The sequence below is a fragment of the Geotrypetes seraphini genome, chromosome 1 (assembly GCF_902459505.1).
Source record: "Geotrypetes seraphini chromosome 1, aGeoSer1.1, whole genome shotgun sequence".
Taxonomy (NCBI): domain Eukaryota; kingdom Metazoa; phylum Chordata; class Amphibia; order Gymnophiona; family Dermophiidae; genus Geotrypetes; species Geotrypetes seraphini.
Genome location: NC_047084.1, coordinates 283,820,220 through 283,834,401, shown reverse-complemented (window position 1 = coordinate 283,834,401; position 14,182 = coordinate 283,820,220). Strand labels below are relative to the sequence as shown.

General features: G+C 48.5%; 1 protein-coding gene across 1 annotated transcript in view; it reads left to right on the top strand.

Moving 5' to 3' along the window:
• Positions 1-13,289, top strand: part of AVP (arginine vasopressin) — a 32,722-nt gene extending 19,433 nt beyond the window's left edge. The window contains exon 3 of the mRNA XM_033935616.1: positions 13,150-13,289. Within this exon, the coding sequence (XP_033791507.1) occupies positions 13,150-13,289 (140 nt within the window). The remainder of the gene's footprint in view (positions 1-13,149) is intronic.
• Positions 13,290-14,182: the final 893 nt, after the last annotated feature.

Sequence of the window (14,182 nt, the reverse complement as noted above, 5' to 3'; positions counted from 1 at the left end):
TTCTTGGTGACTTCTTCAATTTACAACAAACTTAGGGGTTCTTTTGCCAAATTGCAATAAAAGATGGCGTTACAATATCCTAGTTCAAAAAATTGGTAATGTCTTATATGGTCACCATAATCTGAATCTTCGACGGCATGAATCATGCATCACCAACTAGATCTTTAAATAAGGCCAAAAATAATAGTACAAACCACAGAGCAATACTCAGTACGGGCTTAATTTTCCCTCGTGGTGATCAATAGCCCCAGGCAGGTATTTATTAAGTGATAAACACTTAGACCGAGATCTAAATAAATCCTGCCCCGTACATCATCGTACTTTTATATAATATGTTGATAAGCTGGTGAATCAATCAAGTGCATGTGCATAACCGAAGAAGTAACAGCAGGAAACAATATAAGTGAGCAGGGAAGTTAAAGAAAAAACCCCGTTCAAAAAAGAACACACCCCAAAATCCTAAATGAAAAAAATAAGAGAACTAAAAAATCAAAAATCAAAAAACTAAATCAAACCAATAAATAGAAACCACAAAATAGTCCAAATCACTGTCACTGTCCAAATGACGATAGTGATAAAAGGTAAGTGAGTCTTTATGTTGAATACCCTTGATGTGAATATGAGAGAGTGTCCACAATGATAACAAAATATAAAAAACAAAATCAAAAAAGCAAAAAACAAGTGAAAATGTCCGTGGGTAAAAATGTCATTGGGCAAAACTTAATACTAAAAAAGTCACTATAACTTCCAGTTGGAACGACCACTTATAAAATGGTTCAATCTATAATAAAATGAAACGTAGGGCAGAAACAATCTACCCCACGAAGTAAGAATAAATTAAAGTACTTATCTCAAACAGCTGGAGTTATATCAATCAAATGCGGACACTCATCCGCGTTGTATCTCCACTCAACAGGAAATGGAGCCACAAGTCTTTTTAAGTCATTAATTGTTGGTACTTAAGGGTATTATATCAAATGTACTGAATGAGAACTCACAAATAATCTCCTTCTCTACCTGAGCTTTGGCAACAGATGTCTCGCTGGCACTTATTCAGGTGTCGTATCACAAACCTTTGAAGATCAGACCCTATTAATAGTACAAATATTTACATCAACTGGGAAAAATTTAAAAGTCAATTACCTTTTAAATTTTAAAGGAAGAAGTGGACTGTCCCCAAATTTTCCATTTTTTAAACAAGATTATTAAGAGATTGCATGCATATTGGAACTATCTGAAGGGTGGTGATCCAGAATCTACAGTTAGATTTTATAATTTTGTAAGCTAAGGGTATGTCATTGAAGTTCATTTTAACTTTTAAGTAAGGGGTGGGTAGAACAGTAATTTATAAATTAATCAAAGTTGAATGAACTCTTAAGATGCATCAATTCCTGCAGCTTTACCCAATAAATAGATACCTTTCCTCAATTAAGCACAGCTATAGTCCCTACGACAGACTTTCCCTACCTTGACCATGTCCTTGTAACTCTTGTGCGTCTCAAAATCTCTCTTTTGGCCTTGATTATAAGCTCTAAGGAGAAGGCACCGTCTCGTACATGTTTCTGTAAAGTACAGTCTACAGCCTGAAGTATTATATGTATATTATCATTTGTAAATAACTCGGATCCAGTTATTAGTGCACATTCAATAAATGTTTTGAGAATGAGGCTTAACATGTGCAAAATAAGGGCATAACCAACTGGAGAGCTCTTCCTACTTTACGCTCAAGCCAATAATACAGCTATAATTGTGGCTGTTCATATAGCCTAGTTATCCCAGGACAAGCAGGCATGATATTCTCACATGTGGGGTGACGTCATCTACGGAGCCCCGATGCGGAAGCATTTTCAAGCAAACTTGATTGAAGATTTAAAGTTTGCTCTGCTGCTCCACGCATGCGTGCCTTCCTGCTCCACTAGGGGGTGCATCCCCTCGTGGTCTCCAGTTCAAAATTTTCCGCGAGCCTAGAAACCGTGTTTCTCAGGCTCTGCCCCAACTGCCTTCTAGCACCGCGATTTTTTCTTGTTTTTTCTCGATTAAGTCGCTGTGCGCGAATTCTTTACAACTTTACTTGATTCCTGCTTCGTTTTCGACGACCTGGAGGCTTCCGGGTCCCCGTGGCCGCGTGGCTAATCGAGCCGCGGCCACTTTCGATTTAATGTCCCGGCCTTTGACCGGCTTTAAAAAGTGCACCCGGTGCGAGCGGCTTCTTTCCCTCACAGATCCGCATCGCCGGTGCATCCTCTGTCTGGGGGCAGCTCAACCAACCGACTCCTGCCCCCAGTGCGCTATTTTCCAAAACAGGGCCCTCCGCCGAAGAAAAGCCCGCATGGCGGATCTCTTCACTCCGGACCAACCCTCCACCGCGGCCTCGAGGTCGGCCCCGGTCTCGGCCCCGGCCTTGACCTCGGCCCCTGATACCTCGGCATCACCTCGAGACTCGACCCCGAAGTCCTCGGGACAACAGAAAGCCTCGGCCCCGGGTAAGTCCCCTCTTCCCTCTTCAGGTTCTGTAACAGCGAAGAAGCCAACCTCGGGGACAACGTCGACGCATGGCGGAAGCCCCATGCTTACAGCGACTAAGCCCTCCAAGCCTTCGGGCCATGCCTCCACCACACGGGAATACTCTGATACGAGGTCGCCCCAGGTGGAGTGCACCGAGGCAGTGGACATGCCTTCGATGCTGTCCGTGCCCGTCTTCCAGGACCTACTCCGGGCGATGATCACATCGGAGCTGTCCACTGCAATGGCCCAGTTTCAATCGGCCTCGACCTCGAACGTGCCAGACCAGCCTGAGCCTCGCACCGATCAACCTCGAGGAAAGGTGCGCAATCCTCGCCGCATCCCATCCTCCTCAGACTCCTCGCCGAGGCGCCCGAGACGTTCCCCCTCCGCAGACCGCCGAGGGGCAAAACGTCGGGCTAAAACGACAGAAACCTCGAACCGCCGTACCTCCAAGAAGGCCCGAGGTTCACCAACTCTACGAGGCCGTTCGCCCACACCTCGTATGGGACCACTAAGGGTGGCTGAGTTATCACTCTCCAACCCGCGCATCCTCCGAACTCCCCCTCGGACGTATTCTCCGAGGGAGTCCGGATCGAGGTCACCGATCCGATATCGATCGGTACCCCTAACTCCGGCATCGTCTCCGAGGGGCCCCTCGAGACGCCGAAGATCGACAACCCCGGAACACTCTCACAGTGCTTCCCCAGTCTCGGAGCATGGATCGGAACATGAACCTCGATACTCGAGGGAAGCCTCCCTATCCTTCTCCACCCGACGAAGGTCTCGTTCCCCGACCCCGCACGGGGCCCCGGGGGCATCCCGTCCATCCTTCACTCGCTTTGTCCAAGACATGGGCCACGCATTGGACTTAGACCTCCAGTCCGACTCCAGATACTCTAAGGAGTACCTGGCGGAGCTGGATATGCCATCACTGCCCAGAGAGTCCCTTCGCTTACCACCTAACCCGGTACTCCAACAGGCCTTCTTCAGGAACCTGGAGACCCCCTACATGGTCACGGCCGTACCCTCCAAAATGGAGGCCAAGTACCGCACAGTACCTTACCCGGGATTCGAGCAACCACAGCTCTCCCACCAATCGCTGCTAGTAGAATCCTCCTTGAAAAAGGCTCACCCGTCCCGGGTCTCAGCAGCGGTCCCCCCAGGCCGAGAAGGCCGAACCCTGGACAAGTTCGGCAGGAGACTATACCAAAACGCAATGATGGCCTCTAGGGTGCAAAGCTACACTTTCACCTTCACATCCTACCTCAAACACCTCATTGGACTATTGAGAGCCTTTGAGACTGATCTACCGGCCTCCCGGCAAGGAACGTTCGGCCTGCTTTTAGAGTCCCTCTCCAACCTGCGCCTTCATCTATTCCACGCGGCCTACGATGGCTTCGAACTCTCCTCCAGAGAAGCAGCCTTCGCTATCGCCATGCGCCGACTAGCTTGGCTGCGCCTGGTCGACATGGACCCCAACTTACAGGACCGGTTGGCTAACCTCCCCTGCGTGGGAAAGGAATTGTTCGATGACACTATCGAGGCGGCTACAAAACGCCTCTCCGAACATGAACGCTCGTTTGCCTCCCTTGTCCGGCAAAAGCCCAAACCGCCAGTGGCCAGGCCGTATAGGGCCCCTCCGCGCCGCTACCTACAAAAGTCCACCCCTGCTTTCTCGCGGCCCCCACCCAGGCGTCCGCAAGCCCACCACAGGGCCATGCCCAAGTCCCAACCGCCTGCGACCACTAAACCACCCCCGTCCTTTTGACGGGGCATGCGGAAGGGGGCGGGCCCCCTCCTCCATAGTCCCAGGCCTCCTTCCCATCGGGGGTCGACTCAAAGCCTTTTACCCTCGCTGGGAACAAGTCACGTCGGACGCATGGGTCCTTGGCGTGATCTCATCAGGGTACTCTCTCAACTTTCGAGCCATTCCCCCGGACAACCCCCCAAGGAATTGCCCTCCCAACCGGACTCAGCTATCCCTACTCCTCTCCGGAGCTCGAGACCTACTTCGCCTGAGAGCAGTAGAGAAGGTTCCCCCCGACCAACGGGGGAAGGGCTTCTACTCCCGTTACTTCCTGGTACCGAAAAAAACGGGAGACCTACGCCCAATACTAGACTTGAGACGCCTCAACAAATTCCTAGTACGGGAAAAGTTTCGGATGCTCTCACTACCGACACTTTACCCCCTGATCGACGAGGGCGACTGGCTCTGCTCCCTCGATCTCAAGGAGGCGTACACACATGTCCCAGTGCACCCCGCTCACCGCAAGTTCTTGCGTTTCCAGGTAGGGGACTGGCACCTACAATACCGAGTCCTCCCCTTCGGACTAGCATCATCACCTCGGGTCTTCACCAAGTGCCTCGTGGTGGTAGCAGCAACCTTACGTTCCCAGGGCCTCCAGGTATTCCCCTACCTGGACGACTGGCTCATCAAAGCCCCGTCCAGGGAAGGGGTTATCTCAGCGACCCAACAGACTATTACCTACCTACAAAGTCTGGGGTTCGAAATAAACTTCCCAAAATCTCAACTACGCCCCTCGCAGTCCCTACAGTTCATCGGGGCCACGCTGGACACGGTTCGCCTCCGTTCCTTCCTCCCCCCTCCACGCCGGGAGGCGTTAGTAAGTCTGAGCCGAAGGATCTCCCTGCTGACCTCGGTATCAGCTCGACAGATGATGACCCTCCTGGGCCACATGGCCTCCACCGTCCATGTCACACCCTTCGCCCGCCTCCATCTGAGAATTCCTCAATGGACCCTGGCGTCTCAATGGCGTCAAGACCGGGACCCGATCGACCGCTCCGTGACAGTGACTCCTTCATTGCAATGATCGCTCCGCTGGTGGGGCGACTCTTCAAATCTTTCCAAAGGTTTGCTCTTCCTCACCCCACCCCACAGCAAGGTACTCACCACGGACTCGTCGGAGTACGCTTGGGGAGCCCATCTGGACGGCCTACGCACCCAAGGAATGTGGTCAGCACAAGACCATCGCTGCCACATCAACGTGCTAGAACTTCGGGCCATCTATCTCGCAGCTGTAGCCTTCCAACATCTGCTCCGCGACCGAGTGGTTCTCATCCGAACCGACAACCAGGTAGCGATGTACTACGTAAACAAACAAGGGGGGACAGGGTCTTGGCCCCTCTGTCGGGAAGCCCTGCACCTCTGGAAATGGGCAATCTCCAACAACACCTTCCCCCGAGCGGTGTACATACAAGGAGAACAAAACTGCCTGGCGGACAGACTCAGCCGCCTCCTCCAGCCACACGAGTGGTCACTACACTCTCAGACCCTACGAGGAGTGTTCGAACGGTGGGGGACACCTCAAATAGACCTGTTCGCGTCCCCTCACAACCACAAGCTGCCTCTCTTCTGCTCCCGGATATACTCCCCGGACCGGCTCGAGGCCGACGCCTTCCTCCTCGACTGGGAGGGAAGGTTCCTGTACGCGTTCCCGCCGTTTCCTCTGATACTGCGGACGCTTGTCCACCTGAAAACAGTACAAGCCACCCTGATCCTGATTGCCCCTCGCTGGCCTCGCCAGCCGTGGTTTTCCCTTCTACTTCAACTCAGTGTCAGAGATCCACTGCCTCTGCCTCTGTTTCCCTCTCTACTGTCACAGGGTCAGGGTTCACTGTTACATCCCAATCTTCAATCTCTTCATCTGAATGCTTGGTTTCTCTCCCCCTGACTGCTCTCCCCGTGTCTCAATCAGTCAAGGAGATATTGGAGGCCTCTAGAAAAACCTCGACGAGAACCTGCTACTCCCAAAAGTGGACCAGATTCTCAACCTGGTGCTCCTCCCACAGCCAGGACCCGGTGTCGGCCCCCGTCCCCCTGGTCCTTGACTATCTACTTCAACTATCTCACTCCGGCCTAAAGACCAACTCCATTCGAGTACACCTCAGTGCGATTGCGGCCTTTCATCAGTCCCTGGAAGGGAAAGCCCTCTCGCTCCATCCCTTAGTCACTCGCTTCATGAAGGGTCTGCTGAACGTCCACCCCCCTCTCAACCCCCCCCCCCGGTGGTTTGGGACCTTAACGTGGTTCTGGCTCAACTAATGAAACCCCCATTTGAGCCACTAGACAAATGCCATCCAAAATTCCTCACTTGGAAGGTAATTTTCTTACTCGCGCTCACGTCCGCACGGCGGGTTAGTGAGCTACAAGCGCTGGTAGCGGACCCACCCTTCACGGTATTCCATCACGACAAGGTGGTACTCCGCACCCATCCAAAGTTCCTACCTAAAGTAGTGTCTGATTTCCATCTCAATCAGTCCATCGTCCTACCCGTGTTTTTTCCCAAGCCCCACTCTCACCCCGGAGAAGTGGCGCTCCACACTCTTGACTGCAAAAGAGCGTTGGCCTTTTACCTCCAACGCACTCAGCCACACCGGAAAGTCCCACAACTGTTTCTGTCCTTCGACCCAAACCGGTTAGGCCACCCAGTTTCCAAACGCACCTTGTCCAACTGGTTGGCCGATTGCATCTCCTTCTGCCACGCTCAGGCTGGTCTCGCGCTGCATGGTCGAGTAACGGGACACAAAGTCCGAGCGATGGCAGCCTCCGTAGCGTTCCTCAGGTCCACACCCATTGAGGAAATCTGCAAGGCTGCCACGTGGTCTTCGGTTCATACCTTCACCTCCCACTACTGTCTGGACTCTCTGTCCAGAAGCGATGGCCAGTTCGGCCAATCGGTACTGCGAAATCTATTTGCTTAAATTGCCAACTTCCCTCCATCCCTTTTCAGTTAGCTTGGAGGTCACCCACATGTGAGAATATCATGCCTGCTTGTCCTGGGATAAAGCACAGTTACTTACCGTAACAGGTGTTATCCAGGGACAGCAGGCATATATTCTCACAACCCGCCCACCTCCCCAAGGTTGGCTTCTTGGCTAGTTAAGTGAACTGGAGACCACGAGGGGATGCACCCCCTAGTGGAGCAGGAAGGCACGCATGCGTGGAGCAGCAGAGCAAACTTTAAATCTTCAATCAAGTTTGCTTGAAAATGCTTCCGCATCGGGGCTCCGTAGATGACGTCACCCACATGTGAGAATATATGCCTGCTGTCCCTGGATAACACCTGTTACGGTAAGTAACTGTGCTATTTCACTGTCCTTTAATATTCAGATTCTGGAAGTCCATATAGAATAAAATAATTTCGATTCTTGGAAGTCCCATTTCCTTTATCATATGGAATTATAATGTTTGTTACCTCAGTTATAAAAAATAGCCCGCTAAATTGTTCCAAAGATAAACTTCTTATCATCATGACAGATGCGGCTTTGCAAATGATTACTAAGAACTGGAAACAATGGGATATGTTGAATATGTCGTTTTGGTGGGAGACCCTATGTCTGTATTACAGATATGAGAAAATGCATGCAGAAAAAATAAATGAATCACAAAGATTTATAAGAATCTGGGGTCCATTAGATTCTTATGTTAAACAACTTTAATAGTAATGTATACCTACCATATTAAAAATTTCATATTATACATACAAATCCAGAAAGGGGGGAAGGAAGGAGAAGGGATTGTTTCATTGGTATTCATGTATAGTACATAAGTGCTTTTCAAGAATGTTATGGATTAATAATCTGTTACACTTTTTGTAAGATGTTTTTATAAAATAAAAATAAAAAAAATTAAACACGTGGAGGGGCATAATCTAAAAAAGTCTAAGTCCCCTTTTGGCCTAAGACCTTAAACATTGAAAGTAGAAGCAGGGAAAATGTCCATAATAAAAAAAAACGTCCAAAAGGAGGTTTTTTTTGATAATGGCCAGTGCTTCGCCTAAAAGCTGGATTCTGTAACCGGTGTCTGTCAAAAACAACACTGGTTACAGAATCCACTCCCCCCCCCCCACGACATCGGGGCAAGAGGGAGACCAAGCCCTCTTGCCCCGCGGCACCCCCGAACCCCCAATGAAGATCGGGGCAAGAGGGAGCCCAACCCCTGCTGCTCAGGCAGACCCCCTACCCCCCACCCCCCACTACAATACTGGCAGGAGGGATCCCAGGCCCTCCTGCCCTCGACACAACCCCCCCCAAACGACCGCCCCCCGATTCCCCAATCGGCCCCTCCACCGACCTGCGATTCCCCTGCCGACCCCACGACCCCCCCCCACCCTCAATTCCACTCCCCATACCTGTTAAATGTTGGCCGGACAAACTGGTGCCAAGCCCGCCCGTCCGGCAGGCCAGCCGGCTCCGGAATGGGGCCGGATTGGCCCAGGCGGCTGAAACCCCGCCCACAGGTGGGGCCTAAGGCACCTGGGCCAACCAGAATAGGCACGGGAGTCTTAGGCCCCTCCTAAGGGCGGGGCATAAAGCACATGGGCCCAACTCGGAATCCCTCCTGCCTGGTGGGGGGGGGGGGTCACAGGTCGGCGGGGGGTGATCGGGGTGGTCGTTTGGGGGGGTTGTGTCGAGGGCAGGAGGGCCTAGGATCCCTCCTGCCTGTATTGTAGTGGGAGTGGGGGGTAGGGGGTCAGCCTCGGGCAGGAGGGGTTGGGCTTCCTCCTGCCCGATCTTGTAGGGGGTGGGGGTTAGAGGCCAGGAGGGCTTGGGCTCCCTCCTGGCCGGATCGGACTCGGGGGGGGGGGGGGTTGGAGATCGCGGGGCAGGACGGCTTGGGTTCCCTCCTGCCCTGAACGTAATCAAGGGGGTTGGGGATTGCGGGGCAGGAGGGCTTGGGCTCCCTCTTGCCCCGATGTGTGTGTGGGGGGGTAATGTATCGCGGCAGGAGAGATGCCTCATCTCCCCTACCGCGATGCCATCACTCCTCTACCCGAACTGCCACAACCCGCAGCAGAAGAGATAGGGCATCTCTCCTGCCGTGAGTCGCGGCAGTTCGGGTAGAGGAGTGATGGCATCACGATAGGGGAAATGAGGCATCTCTCCTGCCACGATCATTGCTGTAGGGGGTAGGCTGGTTGGTGGGGTCGCTGAGCTGATCACAGCAGCCACGATCAGCTCAGCGGCCCCTTTTTTGGCACTTAGACCTATTTTGAGTTTGTCTAAGTTAAAACGTATAAGTGCCGACTAGGCAACCTGTCAAATGTTTTGGTTATACCTGCTGCACGCCTAGGTCTAGGTCGGCCCACCTCCCGCCCTTTCCCCTCTTCTAAAACGCCTCTTTTCTCTCTGTGTGTTTAGAGGCAGGGGAAAGGCCTAAGTTGGTTTTAGATACGTCTAAAACCAGCTTTGATTATGGGTACTTGGACGATCAGGCTTTTTGATCATCCAAGTAGCCATTTAGGCCACTTTTTAGACGTTTTTTTTCTTTTGTTATGAGCCCCATATAGCCTAGATCTGAATTTAAACATAGGTACTGTCCAAAATCAAGTGCCACTGTGTCCACAGCACACCAAATGTGTGCTTCAAAGAGTATCATGAATTTTTAAACCTAATAAGGACTAAAACTACAAATGTATTTTTAAAAAAAGCTCCTCTAAAGGCAAGCTACTGACTTAACACTAATGTAGTATAGTGGGCTTTCTGACTCCCTCCCCCCTCCCCCCGTTTCTAACCAGTGCAGTTAGTGTCAACTTCAAACAATGATTGTAGCATTTACATGTATATCTAGATATTCAGTGCCAAGCTATACCTGGATCTAGCACAGACTATCTGGGTATCACCAATGTTGGATAAAGGCAGGTTATAAATAAATCCAGTCTTATCTAAATTTCAGCATTATCCAGACTAGTCAGGGAAGTCATTTTACTCCCTCAGATGAGCAACTTTATGACAGAGATTTTGGGTAGACCGATAAAGACCTATAGGGGCGATATTGCCTTTTAAAAAGGAGCATGACGATGTGTGCCTTCTCCACATAAGCATACTGTCAAAAAAATTACCTCTTTGATGCCGTTACAGATTAGTTAATTTTTTTTTTTTAATGCACCCTCACTCACCCCTTCCTACTATTTCAAACAAAAGAGAAAGCCATCCAACCTCAGTACTTCTGACATTGCTTGCTAAGAGCTTGAAAAGCTATTTCAGTACAGTATTTCCTTTTTAAAATAAATAAAGAAATAATTCGGTATTCTATATAAAGTGAGGGGGGTATAATATTTTAGGATGATATAATCAGATGTAAGAATTCAAGTGTTTTTAAATGTTCAGTTGTTAAACATCATTTTCTGTACTTGATTTTAAGTTATGAAATGAATAAAGTTAAAAAAAAAAAAATAATAAATCTCTATCATCCTTCCAAAGAAAGACTGCAAACTACAGTAATGTGTGTATAGAACTTGATAAAAATACCTGAAGGGCCGTTCTTTAATTCAGCGTATAAATTATAGAATAAAAGTTATGTATGTGATTGGTACCATAAATTGGCATTTGCACATATAAGCGCTAGGTGAAATTCAATAACATAGGCATCAAAATTGTTTTTCTTAGGTTCAAGGAGGCACACATATGCGTGGGACATACAGGTCTGTGTGTAACTTATAGAATCCTACAAGTTATGTGCCCTTCATGGCAAACAGATGCCAACAGTTACTTCCACTGACTTGGCATAAATGTTGGAGCCTAATTTTACGGCAAACAAAAAGGGAGAACCAACAAAATCTGCAGTGAAGGATGCGAAACCAAAACTGCAGAAACACATACAATGATGCAGGCTAAATTTATTCTATCAAATGATTGAATGCGGTTAATAATACCACCTTAAAAACAAACCAAGGGACTCGACACGGTCCGTGTTTCAGTTAACAAACCTTCATCAGGGGTCAATAGGGGATCAGATAAAACCGCAAACAAAAGCTACAGTGTTTGCTTTTTCACAGGCTATAGTTTTTTTGTTTACGGTCTCATTTGATCCCCTATTAACCTGGGACCCCTGATGAAGGCGTGTTAACCGAAACACGGACCGTGTCGGGACCCTTGGTTTGTTTTTAAGGTGGTATTATTAACCGCATTCAATCATTTGATAGAATACATTTAGCCTACATCATTGTACGTGTTTCTGCAGTTTTCCTTGTTTTGGAGCCTAATTTTAGGAGCATCAGTGCTGACCTTGAATTCTAGAAGAAAATCTTTGTGCCCAGCTCCTGTTATACAGCTTTGCAGCTAAGCACATGGCAGTAAGGCACCTACATCTTGAGACCAGTTTATAAGATGGTCATCTTATCTTCTGTGAGTTATTAGACTAATGACTGCCTAAGGCCCTCTTTTACTAAGCCATGGTAGAGATTTCTATTGCAGCCTGGAGCGCTAAATGCTCCAACATTCATTTGAATTATAAGAGCATTTACCTGTACCACAGCTTAGTAAAGGGGGAGGGGGGACAGAGGGGGTGGTCTGCCCCAAGCACCATCTTCATAGGGGCGCACCTGTCCTCCTCTCTGCACCCCCCCCCCCACTATCACATACTCCGCTTCCCTTCTCTGAACCTCTGTAATGTTCCTGGCGCAAGCAGCAACTCTCAACCTATCGCGCCTGCGTCAGCTCTTCTGATGTCACTTCCTGGACCCGTGCCTAGGAAGTGGCAAAGGGAGAGCCCACGCAAGTGCAACAGCAGATTGGGGGAGGGGTTGCAACTTGCACCAGGAATATTACAGAGGTATAGGGGAAGGGAAGTGGCACGCACAAGCTTCAGTGAGGGGTGGGGGAGGGGTGCCACCACTCGAGGTGCCTCTCACCCTCGCTACACCACTAGGCGGGGTAAGTTTAACCTTTTAATTCTCTGAAAATTAGACAAGAAAATCCTTTTCGTTGAGAGCAGTACATGCAAGATCATAGTGCTTAGCAATTAATTTAGTGAGCAATTTGGAAAGGGAGTTTTGTGGTCAAGCCATTTACTCATTGAAAGGGATCTTTTGGGGGCACTGTCTCCAAATGGATGAGTTTTAAAAACACCATGACAGTAACAAACCTTAGTCCTATGCCAGGGTATGTGGAATATGATCACAATTTTGCAAACGTTCTGCCAACACTCACTGTAAGACTTGAATTGTACTGCAGAGAGCTTCCTTCTGAAATTCATAACATGTATAGGTAAGCTTAGAACTTGTTATAGTATTAGCGGTATACAAAAATAAAGTTATTATTATTTATCCAGGTGTGTTTGGAAATTATTTTTAAAATAGACCTGTGGCACACAAAACAACTGGAAATATTTCTACATCCATCAGCCACATTTTCTTGGTCTCAAGCCTCCATTTCCTGGTACTTGAAGATCTTTTCTCTCTCCATATACTTCAACATGTAATTATACTCTGGACTTCATTGCGAGAACGTGGTGAAATCAGTTAGTTTAGCAGGGATTTAAAAAGTTTGGATAATTTCCTAAAAGAGAAGTCCATAGGCCATGATTGAGATGGCTTGGGGTTAGTAGCATAAAATCAGCTTACTGCTTGGGATCTAGCTTGGCCACTGTTGACACCAGGATACTGGACTTGACGGACCTTCAGTCTGTCCCAGTATGGCAATTTTTATGCTCTTATTGGATTTATGGGGTTTACCAGTTGAAAGTGACTTTTGTGAATGCATGAAATGAGAGGAACAAAAGGTCCAAAAGTCAAGGGAAAAAAGCCTTATGCATATCCTGAGTAGGCAGACATAGTACACCAATCTTTCTTACCTTTGGTATTTAGGCTTAGAATTGATCATTGTTCTTGCTGTTTCCTGTAGAAAGTTGCACTCTGGACTCGAGCTGTTTGGATGAAAGCAAAGAAAGAAAAAAAGTTTCTATAGACAAAAACATAACTGTGATGGATGGATCCGCCAGTGACATTCTTCTCAAGCTGATGCAAATGGCCAACCGACAATAGGGGAAGTAGCAGTTCAGTTGAGATGTACAGCCTTGAAGATATGAATAAAAGTTAATATATGACTAACCTATGATAGACTCCCAACAATCCAGATTTTACTGATCATTTTCAGATTTCATGCTCAACCGCCTGTAAAAACACACAGGTGCAGTTTACTGTAAATATGTGATAAATAAAGTCTTATTGCACTGTACTCTTATAAATATTTTCTTCATGTAAATTTTTTTTGTCTATAAGTGTACACTATCATTATATTTTTGTCCCTTCTTTGCATTCCCACTATTGTCAATAGTATGTAGTTTAGAACAAAGGTTCCCACCCTTTGGCTGTGTGACCCCCTTATTAAACCGTCAAAAAAAGTACAGGGACCCAGTTCATCTTCACTACCCTTCCCCACCGCCTCGGGTCCAAGACTGTCCCCACTAGCTCTATATTCCTCTCCCTTCCTGTCTCCACCAGTCTCTTTCCCTTCCTCCTCCCTACCAGTCAGTCCCCATAAGTCTGTCTTTCCTAAACAGCCCCCCTCCCCCCCTCATCAGCCCCTCTCTCTTTCCTGCCAGGCAGTCCTATCTGTTTGTCTGGCTTCCCCTCCAGTCTCTCTCAAGCCATACCTTACAATCTCTCTCTCTCTCTCCCGCCAACCACTCTATTTCTGCTCCCCTCTCCCCCAGCAGGGCAGAGCTGTAGGAAAAGGACTCATGCCTGTACTGCTTGGCTGAGGAAGGCATAGTTTGCCGAAACACGGCCCATGTTGTTTCTAAGCTCCAGTGTTCATTGATGTAGTTTGGAATTTGAACTTTACACTCCTGTGCCCAGTAACAGGCTCCACGTGGTGTGCTTTGTGGATGTCTCTTGTTTTTTGTGGTAGGCTGGTCTTTCGCCTCTGCTTTTGG